General features: G+C 52.5%; 10 protein-coding genes across 10 annotated transcripts; 5 read left to right on the forward strand and 5 right to left on the reverse strand.

Annotated features, from left to right (window-relative positions):
* Positions 1–40: 40 nt before the first annotated feature.
* On the reverse strand, positions 41–8,776 carry JCM6883_002039 (uncharacterized protein; the record flags this gene model as incomplete). Its single annotated transcript, XM_076631718.1, has 20 exons — positions 41–551; positions 622–1,022; positions 1,090–1,448; positions 1,515–1,561; positions 1,630–1,838; positions 1,900–2,058; positions 2,129–2,260; positions 2,322–2,615; positions 2,684–3,548; positions 3,617–3,951; positions 4,016–4,128; positions 4,191–4,307; positions 4,379–4,480; positions 4,544–4,676; positions 4,742–5,044; positions 5,116–5,365; positions 5,436–6,256; positions 6,328–7,696; positions 7,772–8,306; positions 8,377–8,776. 20 exons carry the CDS (start codon positions 8,774–8,776, stop codon positions 41–43), a joined length of 7,455 nt encoding a protein of 2,484 aa, XP_076488289.1.
* Positions 8,777–9,205: 429 nt separating this feature from the next.
* Positions 9,206–9,914, reverse strand: MOG1 (Ran GTPase-binding protein MOG1; the record flags this gene model as incomplete). The annotated part of the gene is made up of 3 exons (XM_076631719.1): positions 9,206–9,581; positions 9,641–9,769; positions 9,844–9,914. The coding sequence occupies 3 exons, from the start codon at positions 9,912–9,914 to the stop codon at positions 9,206–9,208; spliced, it is 576 nt and encodes a 191-aa protein (XP_076488290.1).
* Positions 9,915–10,195: 281 nt separating this feature from the next.
* Positions 10,196–11,550, forward strand: JCM6883_002041 (homeobox domain-containing protein; the record flags this gene model as incomplete). The annotated part of the gene is made up of 2 exons (XM_076631720.1): positions 10,196–10,584; positions 10,749–11,550. The coding sequence occupies 2 exons, from the start codon at positions 10,196–10,198 to the stop codon at positions 11,548–11,550; spliced, it is 1,191 nt and encodes a 396-aa protein (XP_076488291.1).
* Positions 11,551–11,592: 42 nt separating this feature from the next.
* On the forward strand, positions 11,593–12,495 carry JCM6883_002042 (uncharacterized protein; the record flags this gene model as incomplete). Its single annotated transcript, XM_076631721.1, has 1 exon — positions 11,593–12,495. One exon carries the CDS (start codon positions 11,593–11,595, stop codon positions 12,493–12,495), a length of 903 nt encoding a protein of 300 aa, XP_076488292.1.
* Positions 12,496–12,932: 437 nt separating this feature from the next.
* Positions 12,933–14,441, forward strand: JCM6883_002043 (uncharacterized protein; the record flags this gene model as incomplete). The annotated part of the gene is made up of 7 exons (XM_076631722.1): positions 12,933–12,988; positions 13,070–13,166; positions 13,233–13,461; positions 13,529–13,722; positions 13,794–13,984; positions 14,049–14,149; positions 14,218–14,441. The coding sequence occupies 7 exons, from the start codon at positions 12,933–12,935 to the stop codon at positions 14,439–14,441; spliced, it is 1,092 nt and encodes a 363-aa protein (XP_076488293.1).
* Positions 14,442–14,824: 383 nt separating this feature from the next.
* On the reverse strand, positions 14,825–15,304 carry JCM6883_002044 (uncharacterized protein; the record flags this gene model as incomplete). The annotated part of the gene is made up of 1 exon (XM_076631723.1): positions 14,825–15,304. One exon carries the CDS (start codon positions 15,302–15,304, stop codon positions 14,825–14,827), a length of 480 nt encoding a protein of 159 aa, XP_076488294.1.
* Positions 15,305–15,426: 122 nt separating this feature from the next.
* On the reverse strand, positions 15,427–16,081 carry JCM6883_002045 (uncharacterized protein; the record flags this gene model as incomplete). Its single annotated transcript, XM_076631724.1, has 3 exons — positions 15,427–15,597; positions 15,662–15,772; positions 15,854–16,081. The coding sequence occupies 3 exons, from the start codon at positions 16,079–16,081 to the stop codon at positions 15,427–15,429; spliced, it is 510 nt and encodes a 169-aa protein (XP_076488295.1).
* A 99-nt stretch (positions 16,082–16,180) lies between these two features.
* JCM6883_002046 (uncharacterized protein) lies at positions 16,181–17,710 on the forward strand (the record flags this gene model as incomplete). Its single annotated transcript, XM_076631725.1, has 3 exons — positions 16,181–16,250; positions 16,320–16,924; positions 17,003–17,710. 3 exons carry the CDS (start codon positions 16,181–16,183, stop codon positions 17,708–17,710), a joined length of 1,383 nt encoding a protein of 460 aa, XP_076488296.1.
* Positions 17,711–18,016: 306 nt separating this feature from the next.
* Positions 18,017–19,385, forward strand: JCM6883_002047 (uncharacterized protein; the record flags this gene model as incomplete). The annotated part of the gene is made up of 3 exons (XM_076631726.1): positions 18,017–18,092; positions 18,160–18,632; positions 18,732–19,385. 3 exons carry the CDS (start codon positions 18,017–18,019, stop codon positions 19,383–19,385), a joined length of 1,203 nt encoding a protein of 400 aa, XP_076488297.1.
* Positions 19,386–19,676: 291 nt separating this feature from the next.
* Positions 19,677–21,285, reverse strand: JCM6883_002048 (nucleolar and coiled-body phosphoprotein 1 family protein; the record flags this gene model as incomplete). The annotated part of the gene is made up of 5 exons (XM_076631727.1): positions 19,677–19,743; positions 19,809–20,466; positions 20,534–20,859; positions 20,974–21,187; positions 21,258–21,285. 5 exons carry the CDS (start codon positions 21,283–21,285, stop codon positions 19,677–19,679), a joined length of 1,293 nt encoding a protein of 430 aa, XP_076488298.1.
* Positions 21,286–21,465: the final 180 nt, after the last annotated feature.

The following is a 21,465-nucleotide window of genomic DNA, read 5'->3' on the forward strand; positions in this document are numbered from 1 at the left end:
CGATAGACAAAAGAATTATATGCAAAAGACAACGAAAAGACTACTGTTTAGCCTCCTCGGAGCCTCCATTCGAAGTCGAGGCTGACTTCGTCGAGACATCTTCACTAATATAATTCGTCGTCAAAGCGAGAGGAGAACCCGAAGGACTCGATTTTTCCGAGAAACTCGATCCCGCTGTTCCCAAACTCTTTGTCGATCCCGTACTTCCTTTCCTCTCTGCTCTTCCCAACCTCGAGGTAGGTAGTTCGAGTTCAAACGGCGGAGTCGTTGAAGAAGTAGAGGGTGAAGGGATCGAGAGAGGAGTTGTTCGACTCGCCATCGAAGCTTTTCTCCGTACGCCGGCTTCTTCGAGAACTTTGAGGAGCTCGGGGACCATGACTGGCTTTGAAACGTACGAGTCGGCTCCGGAGGCGAGGCAGCGAGCTTTGTCCTCCGACATGGCGTTCGCGGTGAGACAGACGATCGAAGGTCGCGAATTCCGATCCGGGAGTAACTCGATGATCTTCTTCGTACTCGTGATACCGTCCATGTTCGGCATATTGACGTCCATCCTAGAGAAGCGCGTGGATCAAGGTTAGTCTCGAAGGAAGAGAAGTCTGTTCGAAGACGTCGAAAGCTCACAGAACCAGGTCGTAACGCTTCTTCTGCACCTTCTCGAAAGCGATCTGACCATCCTCCGCTACATCTGCACTATAACCCATCCGTTTCAAGAGATGAGTGAGGACTTTGACGTTGACCGGATTGTCTTCGGCGCAGAGGATCGAGAGAGGGTTGCGGGAAGAGAGATTCGTTGGGAAAGCGGGACTCGAAGGACGGGGAGAAGACACGCGAGGGGTTTCGGCGGCGGGGAAGATAGTCCGCAGGGCGTGATGAAGTCGATTTCGTTTGATCGGTTTAATGAGGAACGAGCAATCGAGTTGACGGATCTCTTCGTAGATCGGGCTACCCATTCGGGTGAGCGCGATTGTGGGAGCCGAAAGACCTCTGCCTCGAAGTCGTCGAATCAGAGTGTGAGCGCCGAACTAATAGAGCGGAATTCGAAAGTCAGCGTTGTTTGGATCTGGTACAAAGCTCGAATTGTGGACTCACGGAAGGCAAGAAAGCGTCGACGATGAAGAACTCGTATGGTTTTTGCTCCTCGACAGCTTTCATCGCGAGCTCGTAAGCGTGACTCGGGTCTTCTGGAGCCGTTACCTCGATTCCAAACGAACCAAGGAGCTGTTCGAGTACCGTGCGTGAGGTGGCGTGGGAGTCAACGACAAGACATCGACGGCCGACGAGATCGCGGCAGTTTGAGGGAGAGTAAGGGTCGGGAGTAGGTGTCGTGACTGTTCGAGCGATCCATTGAAGGGTGAAGGTGGAACCCTTTCCGATTTCCGACTCGACCGAGATATCTCCGTCCATGAGCTGCGACAGCTTGCGAGAGATCGCCAAGCCGAGACCGGTACCTACCGCCAGAGATGGTTTCGTCAGAATCGCACGAGAGCAAAAAGCGCTGAACGTCCACAACTCACCTCCGAAGTTGGCAGAGGTCTGGGCTCCTTCGGCTTGCGAATAGACTCTGCGGTCAATGAAAGCGAAGTGTGAGTGCAGTTCAATCTCGAGCTGTGAAGGGGAAGAAGGGCGCACTGGAAGAGTTTCGAAAAGTTCTCCCTTGCGATTCCGATTCCTGAATCTTGAACGCTGATGCGACAGACAGCTTGTGGGTTCCCACTCGAATTCGGCGGTGCTGGACTCGAAGATGCCGTAACTTTGATCTCGCCGTTTTGAGTGAACTTGACGGCGTTCGAGAGCAGATTGACGACGATTTGCCGGAGACGCGTTACGTCGCCGTAGACCTGAAGTGTGTGTCTGTTGTTCAGTACAACGTCAACACGCGAGAAAGAACGAGAGACTCACGTGAACGTCTCCTTCTTCGATGAGAAGAGCCAACTCGACGTGTTTCGAAGCCGCACGTTCGGCAACCATATCCATCGAGGACTCGAGAACTGAACGGACTTGAACGGGTTCGCGAGACAACTCGAGATGATCCAATTCGATTTTTGAGTAATCGAGAATCTGGACGAGGAAAGAGGAATCGGCATGAGCGATACGCAAAGAATCGCGCACGAGAGAGAGCTAGACTGACATCGTTGATCACTACGAGAAGTTCTTGCGAAGAGTTCTTGATCGTCTCGATGTAATCCGTTTGAACTGGAGTAAGAGGAGTTTCCAGGAGAAGTCCCGAGAGAGCGACCACGGCGTTGAACGGCGTTCGAATCTACCAAGCGACACGAGCATGATAAGCTTGGTACATCGAGAAGACTTGCTAGAAGACTTACCTCGTGAGACATGTTTGCGAGGAACTGAGATTTTTGCGCTGTTGCAGACTCTGCGACTTCTTTCGACTTCAGCATCTCTGCTTGAGCTCGTTCTTTCTCTTTAACTTCGGCTTGTAGTGAAGCGGTACGTTCGGCGATACGTGTTTCGAGAGTCCGATTTGATGATTCGAGTGCAGCTTGAGATCGTTTGAGGTTTTCGTTCGTCTTGCTGAGATCAGAAACGAGTCTTGCTTTCTCCAGCATACTCGCGGCTTGGCCAGATACGAGAGAGAGAATCTCGAGTCGGTCAGGAGTCTACACGTACAAAAGGAAGAATCAGATTCGTGATTTGGAGAGCGAAATCTGCTGGAGAAAGAACTCACGAAAGCGTTTTGAGTCTGAGTGTTCTCGAGGTAGAGGATACCGATAACGCGACCATGACTCGCAACGAGAGCGTGGCAGAGGATTGATTTGGGTCTGTGTCGAGCGAGGTAAGGGTCCGGAGTGAGCTCGGAATCGAGTGAATTGACCACCATTTCTTTCGTCCTCGCGACCAAGTTGATGACGCTCGTTGGGAATCGTTCCGGTTGAGAGTCGATCGAGTCGGTTCTTCGAAGATGTTGCACAGAGCTGACCTCGGATCGAGCAATCGCTTCCGCACAGAGAGTGCCCGATTTGTCGAGAACGAGTAGACACATCTCAGCTCCGACTGTTCGAAGAGCTAGGTTGAGGAGTTTCGAAACGACTCCATCTACCGATCCCTCTCCACTGATCAAATTCTGAACCGTGATGACAGTTCTTAGATCCAATTCGGTTGCGAGATGAGAACGACTGAAGTGTTCAGAGCGGTCGATACTGCGACCCGAGCCTCCTTCGGGGTGGTCATAGTCGTCGAGCGAACCTTGCGATCCGAGAGAACGAGAGTCTGATCGACGTCGATTCAACGAGGGAAGAGACGCTGGACCGGATTCCACGAGGGATGAGCGAAGAGATATAGTTTCCTCCGTGTGACCGCCGTTTGACGACCCTTGTTGACGATCCATGCCGGGTCCCATCGATCGAAGCGCTGTGTCCCCATCGAGATCGTGGAATAGGTCGCTTGAGGATGCGCCAGACGACATCGTTCGAGATACGGCTCCGTTCGAAGTGAGATTTGGGAATGAAATCGAAGGGAAAGTGACTTCGAGGTGATGAACTTTTGGCGTACAACCCCATTTCGCCCAAAACGAATGCGCCTCGACGATGTAGCTGTCGAATCAATCTAGAATCAGTTTACTCTGACCTTGAGAGGCTACGCTTGAATGGATTCGACTAACCCGACAGCGAGTTTCGGATTTGCGAGAGTAGCGGCTGCTCTCTCGTTTAGAATAGCGGAAAGGTGGTTCTGTGAAGTCGCGGTCGCTAGTTGAATTGCCTCGTCGAAGAGTGAGAGCGCCTCGTTTGAGGAGTCGGGAATACATCGAGCAGCTTCGGCTTTGAGCCAGAGTTGCAAAGGTCGAAAAGTCGTTTCTTGAGCTTCGGCGAGTTCCGAGATCTCGTTTTTCGTTTCTTCGAGGATGTCGAGTTCTTCAGGGCGTAGAGATCCGAAACGTTGGTACAGCACAACTGCTTCGAAGACGCGGAATAGACTAGGGTAGAGCAGTCCGGAAGCCTGGCGAGGAAGAATGAGTCAGAGGATCAAGGACGAGCTTTGAGACTGGAGATAAGCGACTCACTCCTTCGATATACTGACGACCGATCTCGATCGAATGTTGAGCTTTCTCGAAATCTCCGAAGAAGACGCAAGCGGCTAATCGCAACATGTGGATCATGTGGAGCGAGAGAGCGTCTGACGGCCATACAATTGTCGATGTCAACTCTGCGTTTGAGGTCAAAACAGGAAGTACTCACAGCCTTTGTCTCGACAGAGCTGATAATCGGTCGAAGTGAAAGCCGGTCCTTCAATCTCGATCGGATCACTAGCTTTTCCCGACATACAAGCGATGAACTGCTGAACGACTCCGATATCTGCGCGATTTGAAGGAACCGACGTGAGTGTCAAGAGCCCAACGCGGCGGGACAGAGGGAAGGAAGCGAACAAGTAGTGCTGATTTCGTGACGAAACTTTCGAACGTAAAGACCGTAACGTTCTACTTCATTATCGATATCCGAGAGAGGGATGCCGGCGAAGATGCTGTAAACTGAAGGGGGGTCCGAGAAAGAGTCAGTGATTAGCTCGGAAGGAAGATGCTACCGAGACTCACGGCAATATTCTCCGCAGCCGAAGCCTGCGTACTCGGCGTCTCTGTACTCAAGGCCATAAGCGAGGGCATGTCGAAACGTCGGAAGAGTGTCGACAATCGGCATTGCCCAAACTGCGACGTGACTCGAGTAAACCTATGGCATGCAAACCTCGTTGGACGTCAGAGGGCGAGATGAGACTGCAGATCAAAACGACTGACCTTGTAGGTAGCGCACGCGAGAGGTGTACCTCCGTGCAGATCGAAGAACTTGATTGCCGTTTGACCATAAGCGAGACTTTCAGCGTGTTGTCGATACTTGTTCCGAACGAGAATAGCATGCAACGTGAGCATGAATGCACCGTTGTCGTCGAGTCCGTATGTGACCGAGAGACTGAGGGAGAGCGAGGAGAGTACACCGAGCAGGTCGATCCGGACGAAGTAAATCGGGGGAACCAACGCGGCTAGAATTGACTGACATCCTCGAGCGACCGGGTCCTGGTTGACAGCTGACTTTGCCAGATTCTAGAAGCAGGTGAATAAGCGCGAGTCAGCTCAAGTAGGGCAACGGTAAATTCGAAAATGTGACGACTAACCTGGATGTCTCGAACTCCCAAAGATAGTTGACTTCTGACAATTCCCTCGACTTGCGTCGCCTTCTCCTCGTCGTCCGGTAGATCGACTCCGGCCATCGCCAATCCTTCTCGCCCGAGTTCAATCGCACGCCGGGAGTCGCCGACAGCTGAAGCGCAGCGAATCGATCGAGCGTAGACTCGTAGTTTCGCGACGACGTCTGGAACGTGAGCGAGATAGAGACGAATGTACTCTTGAGCCGCGGCGTAATCCCTTCATGACGAGACGGGAAATGATTTAGGTTCTTGCGAATGCGAATAAAGATGGAAGATCAAGGACTCACGTGAGACTGTACTCGACATCAACGAGGGCTTCCGTAACCTTCGCCATCAACTCCGGCTGTTGATTCCAACCTGCCGCTCCGAGTAGATCCCACGCTGTCTGCAGGTAGTTTCTCGAGGCTTCAAACGCTGTTGATTGTTGAGCTTTCGTTCCGGCGATAAAGTTGAATCCAGCGAGACGATCCCGCTCCTCTGCCGTCTCGATAATTCGGATACCGTGGTTGAGCTGAGTCACGAGGTCGAAAATTCGATCGTTGACAGCGGATTCGGGACAGGCCGCGACGAGTCGTCTACCTATTGAATAGTGGAGGATGCTTCGAGATTCCGAAGGGATGAGGGCGTAAGCAGCTTGTTGACATCGATCGTGGAAGAAGCGGTAAAATTGAGGGACCGTAGGGGGTTCTACGATCGAAGGGCGAGGACCGCTCGTCGACAGTGTTCGTTTCGTTCGTACCGGCGACCGCGAGCCGTCTCGCTCCTGTACAACCTCCTCCATCACGATAGGCAAAGGCAGTGTCGTCTCCGGCTGAATCGCGCCTCGCGCCTCGAGCAAGCCCTCGGAGACCGCCTCCGAAAGATCTCGAGCGAGTTCTGTCAGGGTGAGTCCGGCCGCTTGAGCAAGGTAGATCGACGAGATTTCTTCACTGCCGAGACAAGCAAGAACTTGCAGAGGTCGAGGCGGAAACTTGCGAAGTTGAACGAGGAGAAGATCGACGACATCCGAGGAAACCGTTTTTGACGCGATGAGGTTCAAGTCGAATTCCCATTGTCGTGTGTCGAAGTTGAAAGTGAAGAGTCCCTCGGCGTTGAACGATTTGAGGAGCTACGAGTTGCCAATCAAGTCGCACATCAGTTGACAATCGAAGAAAAGTGCAAGCCAGAAAGGGGACGCACTTGAGAGACGAAGAGTGGACTGCCCCGAGTTTTGTCGAGGATGAGTTGACTCAATCTCGAGACATTCTGACTGATCTTGACCTCATCGGGTGCTTTCGGCGTAGCGAGATCCAACGTCGAAGCCGGATTCCGTAGAGATTCACTGACGAAGGAAGAGACGGCTTGTAGCGTGAGAGGTTCGAGAGTGAGAGTGAGGTAGACTGAAGGGAGTTTCGAGCACAACTCGGTTTCGACGATGTGAGTCGAGTCGACTTCGTTGTCTCGCCAGGCGCAAATCAGGAGCATCGGGTTCGCCATCTTGCAGGTGAGCGGGTCTTGATCCGTTTCGACTCCGAGGAGGGCGAGCGAGCGAATGAAGGCGAGATCGGACGGACTTGACCACTGGAGATCATCGAAGAGAACGACGAGGGGTTTGTCGGCGCGAGCGAAGATACGGAGAACCTTTTGAACTAGATTTTGAAACCTTTCCTCGCTTTCCTGAGCTCCGATCGTGGCGACGGTAGGTTGACTCTCGAGCCATCCTGGCTCAAAGACGTTTTCGAGCGAGGGGAGAACGTCGGCGAGAACGCGTCCTTCTTTCCCCACTGCGCGTTGTAACCTCCGTCTCCACACTGCGAGTCGAGCTTCGGGTTCCGAGAGTAGTTGGCGGAAGAGGCCGTTGAGGGATTGAGTGATGGCGAAGAAGGGAACTGGTGATTTGATTTGATCGAACTTGACGCTCGTGAAATGACCACGACTCTGGAGTGTTGGCGCTCGGAGAGTTTCGACTAGTGAAGTCTTGCCGATCCCGGAGTGTCCCTTGACGACGACGACCGAAGGCTTGTTGTTCTTCTTGACGCGATCGTAACTTTCCCGCAGCTTTCTCACGCTGTCCTCCCTTCCAAACAGTCTCGAAGCTGGCGGGAGCTTGAAGTTGGCTGATTCGTCGATGGCGCCAATCGCGAAGTCGGATCCCGAGGGAGTCGCGTTGAACGGGAAATAACCGGTACTCGGAGGGGGCAGAGTCGAGGAATTCGAGCTTGCCGGTGAGAAGGGCCAGGCGAGAGGAGAGCCGGGGCTGACGGTCGAAATCGCTTCCTTCGTTTGCTGTAGATCGAATTCGAGTCCTTGCGGGGTCTGATATCGAGCTTCGGGCGATTTCTCGAGTAACTTTGCCACGATCAACGCGAGGCCGTGAGGAAGGGATCGATCGAGAGAGTCGATGAGAGGAGGCCGCTTCGTGATGTGGGAATGAATGATCTCGAGAGGGTCGTCAGAGTGTGGAAAGGGAGTGTGACCGGTGAAGACTTCGAACAGGGTCGCTCCGATCGAATAGTAATCGCTGCGATAATCGGGAGTCTTGCCTACACGACCGCTACATTCTGGCGCCCTGTAGTGAGAAGCCCAAGAACGACTTAGTTCGAGACGATCGGTGCTGCAAGGGGAAGAAAACCCGCAAACGTACATGTAGGGAAGTGATTCTTCCTTCATTCCTCTTTCCCTGATAGGCGCCGAACCTTCAGCACCTCCGGTCGAGAACGCGCAACTGAAATCGTGAAGGTAAACTTCGGAGAACATGGAGACTGAAACGCTCGAGGGTCGAATGGAGTTGTGAACGTAGTTTTGCTTGTGAATCGAGGCGACAAGGTTGACGAGTCTGATTGCCCAATCGATCGCTCGAACGAGTTCTTGAGTGTTTGTCCAGAACGGCGGCGGCCCCCGTTCCCGAAGTTTGAAGAGTTCCGTCCAAGTTTTCACTTCGTCGAAAGCGGCGACCAACATCATTCCGTACCGCCCACTCTCCCTAGCTATCACCTTGGTAATGTTCTGTACTCCTGCTTCCCTGAGTTTGTTCAGGAGAAGCGTTTCCGCCTTGAATTGTTGAGCGGCTTGAGGTTTCGCAGAGAGGGAAAACTTGAGGGCGACTCGTTGATCTCCTCTGGCTATACTATGCGCTCTACATGCGACGACGTCGTCATAGTGGATACTGATGACTCTCACTGCCATGATCGGGGGGTCAGTTATAGCCCTCCTCAGTACGAAAAGGGAAAAAGAAACAGAGAGGCTTACCGTCTCGATATCCGTCGACCTTGATTTCGTCTCCCGGTTCTACAATGCTCGGCACTGACTCCTGACTCCCGTGTGAAGGTAATCGTGGTCGCAACGGCACATTCGATCTGTAGTCTGCGCCTTGCGATTTCGAATCTTCGAAGGTCGAAGATGAAGTAGCATGTGAGGATCGATCAGACGGGGAGAATATCGGTGGTTGAGGTTTGTGGATTGCTTTCGGAGACCGAGTCGCCTCGCGCTGGTAGAGGTGACCGTCGGAAGGGAAAGAGGAAGAGCCGAGGAGAGGTGGCCGGGTTCGAGGAGGATGGTGAAGATGATGACCGCTCGGATTCGACCCTGACGGAACTCCTACACTCGTGTCCGGGTTGAGCTTGCGGCGCTTCTGCTCCCTGTCCGCCATACTTTCGAGTTTGAGGTTCCGAAAGTGGGAAGAGTAGTTTCGACCGGATGAGCTGCAGGCGGACAAGTGATAAGTTCGGACTCTTCTAGTCGATCGCTAAGGAGCCTTGCCAGGTTCAAACAGAGAGGTCGAGATGAGAGTGAAAAGCAAAGGTCCGTTTTCCGCAAACTTTATGAGATAATCGATAATCGCTAATCGCACAATGCGCTATGGTAGGAATGCTGCACCGTCCGGCCAGAGAGTCTTTTCTGCTACTTCACATCGTAGGGCCCGCAACGACGAAAAAACGGGAATTCACAAGTCATCGCAATTTGAGCTGGAAGCTGTCTTTTCCTACATTCGTTCTCTCGGACCTCATGGGCAGTGGGAATCATCGTAGCCACCTGTAGGGTTTATCATATACATTTCTTCATTCCCGTCATGGGTGTTTCAACCAGCGAACAACCCAAAGTCCTGGATTTCGAACGATCTCAGTGCATTTTCGAAAACCTTTTTCGCTTCTTCCGGATCCCTCTCCTCGCCAGACTCTCCCATTTTGATCGGATAGTTGACACACATCGTCACGTCTGCGTTCTTGGTCGGGATTCGCCACAGCGCGAACTGAATGAGGACGGTATCGGCTTCTTCGGCTGGTCGATTGAATTTCGAGACGGTTTGAGTTCCCTTGAGGATTGTCGGACCCTGCACTTCTGGTCGAGACTCGCTTGTTGAAGTTGTCGTCGTCGTGGTCGGAGTAGGGAGATCGATAGAAAAGATGTCGGAAGAGAGGGCAGAGTTGTCGTGAGCGAGGGAAGAGAAGTGAAACCTGACAAGGCAGAGCAATAAGTTAGCTGGAGTAGGCAGACTCGACGAGAGTGTACTCACTTGACAGCAGCCTCGAGACTATCCGCGGCACCTTCCTCCTTCACCAACTCGAGGACTTCAAAGATGAGACTCAAATCAGAGTCGGGCGAGAGGAAGACTTCTTGAGTATCTGGGATCTGCCGCAGGTCACTGACCAGAGGAACGTACGAGCATCAGTTCAATTGAATGACCGCCTTCGGCGACGCGGATGAGAGAGGACTGACCTTGCATCAAGGAAAGAAGACGGGATTGAACAAGAGAGGGCGCCTCCGTAAAGTGCTCGCGTGGTCGCCATTCGAAAGGAAGACAAGGTTGGTCGGAGTGAGTAGATGCAGTTCAAAGCGCGACTGATCGAACTGGAAAGTGAGACCGCGGTCTCGTTTCTCGCGCGTCCTCTCGTCAATTTTGTTTTCCTTCGCTCCTTCGTTCCACTTTCACGATCTCGAATCCCTTCTGAAAGAGCCTATACTTCCTCTCAAGGTCATCGCCCACCCCTACACGCCCACACGGCTACTACACACCTCTTCCTCCTCCTCGTCGCTCGAAGCCGAATCCGAAAACAAACACACAACTCGAATGCAGTTCGCCGCGACTTTGCCAGTACTCTCGGTCAGCTCCACCCCAGTCAAACACACCCATCAGTCTGTAGAAGTCCCTCGAACATTGCCGCCTCTCGAAGCGATTCCTTCGACTTCGACTTCGACCTCGAATTCTCGCGACCTTCCCTCTCCTCCTCGACCTCTCACTGCTCCATCTTCCTCGGGAATGACAGAACTCGACTCGACAGGGACTCCTGAGAACCCGCTCATTCCAAAACGACGTCGTCGCACTTCTCCCGTCGAACTTGCGATTCTCGAAGAAGAATATCAGAAGAATCAACGACCGGATCAACCTGAACGCGCAAAGATTGCTCAGAGGTTGGGAATGACGAACAGAGCTATACAAGTGTGGTACCAGAATCGTAGGCAAGTCCATCTTGTTATGTTTTTTCCTTCCTCCTTCCTTCGTTCAACCGAAACTTCTTCGTGTCGCGACTTGATTCCTTCCCTCCCCGCGACTTTTCCTCTTCGCGTTCTCTTCTCTCTCGTGTTTCCGTCGTCGCTAACCTTCTCCTCGTCGTTGTCGATAGGCAAAAGGACAAGAAGGATGCCACGTCGTCGAACGCCGGAAGTTCGAGAGGTTCTTCAGTCGCGAGTGGCGATTTGTCCTCACCAAAAGACCTCGATGGAGTTACCCTATCCTTCTCTTCCTCCCCTGCACCAGCGCAACCCTTTCCTCTATACACCTCTGCTCTTCCTCCTCCGCCTCCTCAGATTCGTCTCCCCTTCGTCGCAACTTCGACTTCGTCCCTCAAAAGTCTCCCCTCTTCTTCGGATCTCTACTCGAACACGTCCTCGATCCCTTCTGCCGCGAACAAGGAGAATGCTTCAGTGACACCACTAACGGAGCCGAAAGCTCATGTCGAACAAGCTCCGAAACCATACGTCTATTCGTATCCGTCGTCGCAAGAAGTTATCGCAAACGGTTACCGATTCGCTTCCACTTCTGCCTCGACTTCGGCAAGTTCCTCGGTCCCTCAACAACCCGTCTTCCTTCACCGCTCTTCCGACTCGAGTATCATCGCCGCGAAAAAGCACGTCCGGAAACGACCTCTCGGATCTCACGCCCCGATCGCTCGAACTCCTTCTCTTTCGCACGCTTTCGCCTTTCCTCCTTCACCGCCAAAACCTCAAAGGTCGTCGAATGCGCCTGTTCGAGCTTCGTCGGTGCCTTCGATGACCGCCGCCCAGATCAACTTTGGCGATTTAGCAACTCGAAGGCCTGATCTCGGTCGAAGAGCTTCGAGTTTGCACGGCGGAATGTTTGACTTGGCGGTCGGTCGGTTGACGGAGGAAAGATCGGTGGAAGACGCCGAATCGACGGAAGGATGAAACGAAGCGAGGAAAGTAGCCGCGGACGACCTACTCCAGCACATGCAGAGCGATCCTCCCTCGACATCATCGCCGGTTGCGATCGTACGCACGAAGGTCTTCAGGCCCAAGGATCGCGCGGGTGCCGGTACGGACGAAGATTCCGATGGAGAAGAAGACAAAACTGGTTCCGGATCCTTCGTACCTTCCGCGTTTGCACCTCGTCGACCGCCTCTCCAGCACTCTCAATCTCTCGGCGTACCGCAATCACGGGGCTTGGATCGAAAAGGAGGAGACCCTTCGAAAGCTCCAGCTCGTGTCGCTCTCCTCCGTTCAAACTCGTTCGGTGGAACTTCCTCTTCCTCGTTGTCCTCTCTCTCGTCCTCGAAAGCTACCCCTCTCACAATCTCGCCCTCTCTCGCCAACTCGCATGCTCGATCGAATCCCTTTTCATCCCTTTCGGCTCCCCTCTCATCTCGAACGATTCCCCGGAGGTCCCCTTCACTCACGCAGACCGTCGATGCCGCAAGAGCTGGAACCGACAATGCTTGCGCCTTTACCGCTCTCGGGAGGAAACGCGAAAGAATAATCAGCGAAGGCCTCCCCCTCTCTCTTCCCGCTCTTCCCTCCTCCTCCTCCTCGTCGGCTTCTCGAAGAAGGTCACAAGATCCCGTCAAGGAACGAGCGACGAAACGTCGTCGATCTTCGGCACTCTCTTCGATCTCGACTCAGAACGAAGCGGACGAATCGATGGGGGACTTGTCTTTCTCTTCGACTTCGACCGCCTCGACCGTCGACTCTCTCGCGACTGTCGACTCTCCTACGACGAGTTCAATTTCGAGCGGTTACTTCGCCCTTCGAAACGCGGTGGAACAAGTCGAAGGAAAGGAGAACATTGCGCTTGGAGCTGGAGACGACGAACGAGAATGCGCCGAGTTGTTGCTCGGATTAGGAGGATTCTGTTGAGGACGGTCAGGTCGTAATCAAGTGACGTTTAAGGCGACGGAGCAAGATGAAAGTAGGAAGAAGGGACAAATCGTTAAAATGTGTCGTCGCAAAGGTTGTATAGTTTCCATCTCGTCTTCGTTATATGTTTAATCGGTCTCACGAATGGTCATGCCCTGCTTTATACCCACTGAACGATAGCCCATTTGCTAGCATGTCGACTCGAAATTATATACCCGTCTTTTCTCTCGATTTGCTTCATCGTTACGTCTCGGGCTCACCCGCTTGGACAGCTGAGACCCATCGCACTCACAGGTAAGCTTGCGAAAAGCGAAGAATTTTGACCCAGTCGTTGTCGCGTCCATTCGAGCTCACGTTGCGCCGCGGTTGAAAATTCTCTTTTGCTTTTGACTTTCCCGCTCATCTCATCTCCACTCACCAACGTCGGCACGATCGTCATGCGGACAGCGATAGGTCTCATCGCTCTCTTCGTTACTGCTCGAGCTCACATGAGGTACGTCTCCTCGCTCTTCTCCTCAAGTCAAACGAATCGCACGCGTGAAGTTCGCTAACAATTCGCTTCTCGACTGTGTAGCCCGTTCCTAGACGCGATGTATGGAGGTCCGAAAGATTATCCTGGATTACAGAACCCAGTCATGCCTCTAGGTCCTGAACTTGAATTCGACGATTGGGTCAGTTCAATCCGTCGCCTGTTACTCTTCTAGCTACTGGCTGAGCAGATTCTCCATGCCTTGTAGTGGTTCCGAGGTCCTGACGTCCGGAATGCGCCGCCAAAGTCAGGAGCCGTCGCGATCCTTCCAGCTGGAGGAGACTACACCCTCGAAATCGCTTGTGCGCCGGAGTACACGACATACGACGGAAACGAAGGAACCGGAAACGTAGCTTGCGATGAACCTGGTCCGTATCATGCCGATCCAGCTGCCTTGAAGGTAGACCCGGCTTTATTTTCAGGTTGCGCGATTGGAAGTGAGTTCTCGAGTCTCGGCTCCTTTTGAGCTCAACACAGGCTGACACCTTCGCCAATGACGAACAGTATCTGACGTGATGGATCCGAACGATGCGACGATGGACGATTTTACAATCATCTCTGTACAATCGGAGTGCATCTCAGATCGCGACACGACGTTCTCAATCCCCGCTCGAATGCCCTCTTGTACGGGAGAATGGTGCATCTGTGGATGGGTCTGGCTACCCCAGACGGGCGATGCAAACGCCTATCATACTCCTGTACGTGTGAATACTTGACTCTCTTGAGCTTTGTTCGACACTGACGCTTCGAAATCTTCGGTCATCGCTAGTTCCGATGCAAGATTAGCGACTCGCCCGCCGATGCAAGGCCGATCGCTTCTCCTCAAGATCCAGTCTTCTGCCCGGACTCGCGAGACGACTGCACGAAAGGAGCGAAGAAGATGATTTCGACGTACAATTACCCAGTGAACGTACCTTTCACTTCGTACGCAGACCGTCCTGGGTATCACGGCACATTTGGGTATGATTATCCTCTCTTCTGAATCGATGAACGCGAAGCTGACGCTTTTCGACCGAATCTAAAGCTTCTTCAATGGTCCGCAAGATGATATCTTCCTCGCTCCTTCTCCTTCGCCTTCACCCAGCACATCAACAATCTCGACCAAGACTACTGCTGAAACCTCGAGTACACTCTCTTCCGTAGTACGCTCCAACACGATATCTCCTTCGTCGCAAACTACTTCGAGCTCGCAGATTGTTTGGACTCGTGTACCAACTACCACTCCTCAACTAGCTTCTTCTCGTTTCGCTACGGCGACGACATCTTCTACTATCCACTCACATCGACCTGCCCTGCGAGATCGAACGACGACGACGACGAAACCTCAATCCACCTCAACTCGCTCTCCGCGACTTCCCTTTGCTTCTCGACTTTCCCTTCTACCCATCACCACGATCGGAACCTCTTCGCCCTCTAAACCAACGAGGGCTGCTCGCAAGACATTCAAGGAGCGTCAACTAGAGATCGGGATCTCGCTCGAGAGGAAAGGAATTTCGCATTCGCTGAAGAGGCGGAAAAGTTTCGGGTCTTTAGACACGGCAATGAGCTTGGGGATGGCAGATCGATTGGTTGAAAGGATGAAAAAGGTAGTCACTCGCGAGAGAAGAGAACTAGAAGTGGCTGGTACGAGAACCGAATTGTGATTTTTTATGTATCGGTCTTTTCATATTATGTTGGATATACTGTATAGCATACACTGAGCGTGACGAATGGGCAATACTGGACATGGAATCGGATATGAATATATTGTAGCATCTTTGCAACTCTTGTTAAAACATTTTGGGAAATCAACCTGTCTCTTTACAGATCCTCCTCGACCCAGTCCCATAGTTTCGCGAGACCTTCCTGATCCTTCTGTGTTGAACTTGCTACGGCCCACTTGATCTCAATGCCCAAAGCTTTCTCGATCTTTTCCCACTCAAACGCTCCCTGGAACGAGAAGACGTCTTCGTTCGCCAACAATTCCGCCTCGTCGGTCGGTAAACCTCGAGAACTGCTCTCTGAAGTTCCCGTCGTCGTTGTAGATGCGCCGAGTCCGAGATTCGAAAGGAGTGCTTTGAAGAACGAGGAAGAATTTGAAGCTCCAGTCGGAATCGCTTCGAGACCTTCTAACTTGGCGCCAGCCGAGGTCGTACCAGCTGAAGAAGCTGCTCTTCGTCTTTCGAGTTCTCGGGAAAGCGATTGTTTCGCGCGGTCGAGCGTGAGAGAGGGAGATTTGGGTTTCGTCGCAGACGAGGAGAGGAGATCGGATTTTGTGAGAAGAATCAAGATGGGGGGCATTGCGGCGGAGGGTCGCTGCTCAGCAAGTAGAGACAGTAAAGAAAGGAGGACGTGAAGATGTCTATTCGGAACAGAGTGCGTTAGCTGATTCGGTACGTCGAAGCTAAGAGACGAAACATTACTCACTCGCCTGCATCGCGAACGTTCTTGCCGGTAAGTCCTGTCACGGCATCGATCGTAAAGACGACACCGTCTGCTGCGGGAAGATGTTGAGCGAGAGAGCGGGTTCGTAATCGAGGATGTCCGGGAATGTCGACGAGATGCAGAAGACGGGCGAGCTCTGCTGCCGATGTCTACACACAGTTTTCGGTTGTTCAGTCGCCCGCGGCATGAGACAAGTTATGGATGCAAGCTTACCTCGATTTTCTCCTTTTCCTCTACTTCTGAACCTTCCCCCCATTTCGCTCGCACAACTCCCTCGTTCTCCTGCATACTTGTGAAAGACTGCGCTACATGCCCGTAGACGAGCTGTGAACACAGACCTGTCAGCTGGAGTAGGAAGAGACGGCGACTGAAGCAAGTGGGGAGAGAGAAGAGGAGAAAGCTCACACGGGAGAACAAAGCCGTCTTTCCACTTGCCAAAGGACCAGCTAACAGTACCGATCTGCTTCCACTCCTCGCCGTCTTGATCGAGATGGGCTTCGTAGATTTGGGAGAGAAGAGGGCGATCAACAGAAAGATGAGGAGAACTACGAGCGAGAGGAACACCCTTAGCCAGGTGAACGATGCCGGGGCTATCAGTGACAGCACTTCCGGTGTCGGTCGTATTTGCGACATCTTGTTTGGCGAGGTAGAGGAGGAGAGAGAGCTTCCAACTCTTCTTGATCTCTCCCTTCACTTTTCGACCTCAGAAACCTCCTGTTCCGATCCAGCTTCATGTTCCCTGCGATCGGGACTGTGTACCCCTCTGTACTCGCCTTCAAACTCGACAGTCACGAGCGAGCCCGTGCGTTCTTTCGCCTTTCTTTCCTCTAGTCGCGCTCGCTGAACTGACAACAGGCTCACCTACTTTTAGTACGACACTCGCTGAACGTCACGACGGCGACCTCTGTGCCAGGTATCCGTCAAGAGACGGTCTGCGGGATAAGACCAGGACCCGCCAAAACCAGGTACAACTATTGCAGCTGTCGAGTCGTGGCGAAGAAGATCGACGGTACTGTCAGAGTTACGGAAGTCAATCAAGAGCACACGTGTACGGAGAAGGCTCGAAAGGAGAATAAGGAAAATGCAAGCCTCGTAATGGCAGTCAAAATCGACAAGCTGAAAGCACAACTTGCGGAAGAAGAGCAGGGTTTTGTTCGACCCGACGAAGGTAGAAAGGAGGAGGAGGAAGAAGGAGAAGACGTCTTTGGCAGTTCAGCGCACAGTGAATCCGAGAGTTCGGAAGAAGAAGATTCCGAGGAGTACGTCGAACCTGAAGAACAGTCCGAGCACTCCGAACGGGACGACCGAGATGAAGCAGACGGATCAGAAGGATCAGAGGAACGAGAAGACGAACGCGTCGACGAGGAAGAAACTCGCCAGAGGGATACGACCCTTGTGTTGGATCTGAAAGTACGTGCGAGAGTTCTCTTTCCGACGGCACGAGACCTTCGTCTAGAAGCCGCACGCTTGAACGTAGTAAGCCCTATTCATGGATCATCTAACGCTCGATGAACGCTCAAATGCTCATTTCGATCTTCTTCCCCTGACTGCTAGCGAGGACCGACGTCTCTCCCTTCTTCGAACCAACGCTTCGACACGGCACGAGATCTCCTCGTCGTACTCTATGCCTACGCTCAAGAGAGGGGTTTCGCGTTGTACCGTTATTCGCCATACACCCAACTCGACCATCTCACAATGATCTGCAACCAATACTACTGTCGAAATCCGTCCGCTGGCGAAGCTCGGTGTCTCTTCAAGATTCATTGCAAGACAAGTAGTCGAGATGGGAAGTGGCGTTTCCTCAAAACTGAGGGATCTCACAATCACCGAACTACCGCGGTTCTCTCCGCCGATTCTCATTCTCGCCAAGATGCGGCTTCGTCGTCTTCCGCTTTGCGACCCTCCTCGCAGTCCTCTACCCCCTCGAGTCTTCCTCCTCGTTCGAACGCTACCGTCAAACCCCGCCCCTCTTCGACTCTCTCGCGCTCCTCTTCGACTCTCTCGCGCTCCTCTTCGACTCTCTCTCGCTTCCCTTCGGATCTCGTCTCATTCCTTCGTTCCTTCGAATCTTCTCCTTCGGCCCTCAACGACACTCTGACCGCCCTCGACGAAGCTGGAGTCACTCGTCTCGATGACCTCGTCCTCCTTCTGTCGATGTCTCAGGAGTCTCTCGAACGATTCGCGGGACACTTTGAGGCGAAAGTTGGGTTAAAGTTGCGGATAATGGCGAGCGAACTTCGCAGTGAATTATCGATACAATAGTAGTTCTCAGTCTTTCTTTCGTTTGTCTACTTTCCTATGTTCTGTCCGTTGTTGTCAGCGAGTAAGCAGGTTTTTGTTCCGTCGTGGAATCGTTTTCCTCTCGTTGTGAGATCTGACTGCCTCAAGCGCTCTCGGGTTCCGTCCCGTGGGCCTCGTCCAAGCGATCTTCGCGCTGGTCGAGAGAACTGTGCAGCAAGGCGCGAACTCGGGAGCCGGATGAATGCATGATGAATCGCCTTTGCCTCTTTCCTTCTACCGCTTCACTCGTTATACTCGCCAACTCGCTGACACAGCGACCTCTAGCCTATGAGCTTCTTCCCAGCAGTGGGAACGGTCTATCCCTCTCTGCTCCACTTCAAGCTCGACATTCTTAAGCGAGGTCGTCAGTGCCCGTTTCTGCCTCTCTCTCTCATCTCTTCAGCCGGCTGACGATTCCTGATCTTCAATAGTCAAACATTCACTCAATCTCGTGGTCACAACTGGTCGTCCTGGAGTCGACCAAGATATTCACTGTCAGTTGAAGGCTGCCAATTCCGACGACAACTCAAAGACAAAGTATTGCGACTTCCGAATCATCGCAAGAAGCCGGAACGATATCGTGAAGGTGGCACGTGTTGACGAAGTACATACCTGCGACGTCGAGGTCAGGAAAGCCAACGAGGAACAAGCGAGATGGCTACTTGAGAAGAAGATTGGAAAGTTGAGCAAGCAGGTTAAAGAAGACCCTTCGACGAGACCGGACTCGCGCAGGAAGCAATACAAAGAGACTGTCAGTGAGGATGAAGAAACCGAAGATGAGGACGAAGAAAAGGAACAAGAATCAGACTTTGCAGATGGGAACGAAAGCGATTCCGAGGTCGATACGAAGTTGTTGTTTCCCCCGGCCAAGGACTTGTCTTCCCGCATCATCGAGATCAAGAACGTAAGCTACCTACCCCTCTATCACAGCTTCCTTGCGAGTAACGGCTTATCGTTTTCTTGTTCTGTCGGTCCTCGCTTAACGCCACTGTCAATTCTATAGGCCGGTCCCGTCTCTCTCCCTTCCACGGATCAAGCATTCGACACTGCGCGTGAAATGCTCGCACTCCTTCACGCCTACGCCCAGACAAGAAATTTCTCAATCTATCGACACTCGGAACGTCATTCGGTATCCAAGCTCACAATGGTCTGCACGCGACGTGCCGCACGCTACAAACACACTGCCGGCGGTCAATGCGACTTCGAGATCAGGGCGCGAAAAGGCGATCAGGATGGGAAATGGCGAGTTCTCGCAAGGGTCGGAAATCACAATCACTCGATTGCTGCCTCATCGACAGTTTCCCACGCACTCGCCCCGCCGGTTCACGCGTCGACTTCTCCACCTGCTATTCCTTCTTCTCGCAAGCAGACCTCCAACGATTTACCCATTCCCCTCGAAGTCAGCCCTCTCAGCACCTCCGATCATTCTCCTGAACTCGTATCATTCCTCCGCTCGTTCGACCCATCTCCTTCCACCCTTCTCGAAACTATCACCTCTCTCTCCCGCATCGGCATCACCACGACCGAAACCCTCGTCCTCATCCTTTCGACAAGCGAATCCACATTTGACAAGGTCAAGCAAGAGGTTGGAAACGGAGAAGTCGTCGAAATACTAGAAACAATGCGGGATGAGTTGCAAGCTGTATTGGACTGTTGACGATGTGATGTGAAAGGAGAGGAGGAACAGGGAAATTTACTTCCGTCGTCGTACTTATCGTTTGGCTTTATTTCGAGCAATCCATCCGCTTTGTGCTTTGTCTCCTCTTTCTCCCACACGAGCGGGATCCGACGAGCTTGAGCTGAATAAGCTGAACACGATCAAACCGTTTTGTTGCAAAGAATGAGGATAAGGATACAACCGAAAAAAGAAATCCTGTGAAACGAGAAACGAGAGTATGCGAAAGAGAGGAACGAGTGAAGGGGGAACCCGGAAGAGTGTCTGACAGACTTAATCGTCGTAGTTGAACTTGATCGAGTGAGAAGCCATCGTGATTTCTCCTCCTCGGTAAGATCCCCTGTTTGAACGCGATCCGTTAGTTCATCCCTTCTGTTAGCTCAAGCCAGAAAGTGAAAAGCTCACCTCTTCTTCTTATTTTTCTCCTTTGTGAACCCTTTACCTCGCGTCACGATCAGATCCGCACTCGCTTTCGCACCGTAATCCGACATTCCAGCCGGTCTCGCCGCGAACGAATTGTCCATCAATCTCACGTCCGTGAACGTGACTTCCTCGGCCTTGACTCGACGGAAACGTTCTGCCGGTTGCCTTCCACCTTTGCCTTTACCTTTCGAGGCGCTACCGTTCGAAGGAGCGGGAGAGTTGGATTCAGAGTCGACTCCGTGCCATCGAAGGCCAGAACCGGAAGGTTTCGGAGTAGATTCGGAGGTAGAAGTAGAAGTGGAGGCGACGGGGACCGAAGAAGGCGTGGGAGGAGCGACGGGAGAAGTTTTCGCTTTCTTCGCGGGAGGTGCAACGTCTTTCTTCTCCTTCTTCTTTTTTTCAGCATCAGAGCCGGAGTCGGAGTCGCTGGAGGAAGAAGAGTCGGAAGAAGAGGAGGAATCAGAGGAGGAGGACGAGGAGGATGAGCTGGAAGAGGCTTTTCGTTTCTTGCCGTTGACCGAGGCCGGGACAACGGGAGCGGGACTGGCTTTCTTCGCTTTGACAACTTTGTCGGACTCGTCATCGGAATCGGAGTCAGAGTCCGAGGATGAAGACGAATCACTGTCTGACGAGGAAGAATCTAAGACGATATGAGGGATCAGAACATTGTGTCCGCTCGAAATAGACCAAGATATGTGTCGACTTACCGTTCTTCGCCGTCTCGGTGGCAGCCACAGCGGCGGGAGCTGCTTCCTCTTCATCGTCACTGCTGTCATCACTCGACGAAGAATCCGAACTTTCCGCCGTCTTCTTCTTTTCCTCCTCATCTTCACTCGAACTATCGTCACTGCTGCTGCTGCTGCTCTCATCCTCCTTCTCCTTTTCCTTGCGCTCAGCCTGAACGGCCTCGAGCTTGTCGGCGGGCAAAACTTCCTTTTCGACTTCTTTCTCTGAAGCGCTGTCGTCCTCGTCGTCCGATGAATCCGAATCCGAGTCTGATGAAACTTCTGCAGCAGTCGGTTTCTTCGCAGATCTGTGTAACGGCAAGCGGAAGAGAGGCAGGGAAAGTTGGAGAGTTGCTTTCGAGAGTCAGCGGCCTCGAAGCGCGCAAGAATCCAGGGGTATGGGTAGCTAGATTGTAACGCACTGTTCTTTGCCCAACTCCAACTTGGCCCGGACCAAACTGATCAACTCGAGACCGCTAAGAGATTGAGATTCCTTCTCCGCTTCCTCTCCGTTCAGGGTCAATTCAGGCGCGACAGTAGACTTCCAAGGCTGTTTGTTGAGCTCCTTGACGAGAGCAGAGGTCGATTTAGAGAGGTTGTGGGCTCGGAGGAAGGCGAGAACAAAGAGATGAGTTTCTGTCGAACGATTCTCATGGCTTGTTAGCTTCGAGCGACTAGTTTAAACAGATACGAATGCTACACTCACGGCGCAGAGCTTCTTCCCGTTCGTGCATGGTGGTTGGATGTGTTGAAGGGTGTTGAACGAAAAGCGAAAAAAAGGAAATTCACTCGAACAAATCTTAGACATTGATCAATCGCGACGTCGTAACTCTCGACGAGCTCCAAGTTGGAGTTGAGACAGTGTAAACATTGAACAGGCGAAGAACAAGGAAAACAAGATAAAAAAGTATAAA

Source organism: Sporobolomyces salmoneus, assembly GCF_050403485.1.
Source record: "Sporobolomyces salmoneus JCM6883 DNA, S_salmoneus_JCM6883_v1_ctg19, whole genome shotgun sequence".
Taxonomy (NCBI): domain Eukaryota; kingdom Fungi; phylum Basidiomycota; class Microbotryomycetes; order Sporidiobolales; family Sporidiobolaceae; genus Sporobolomyces; species Sporobolomyces salmoneus.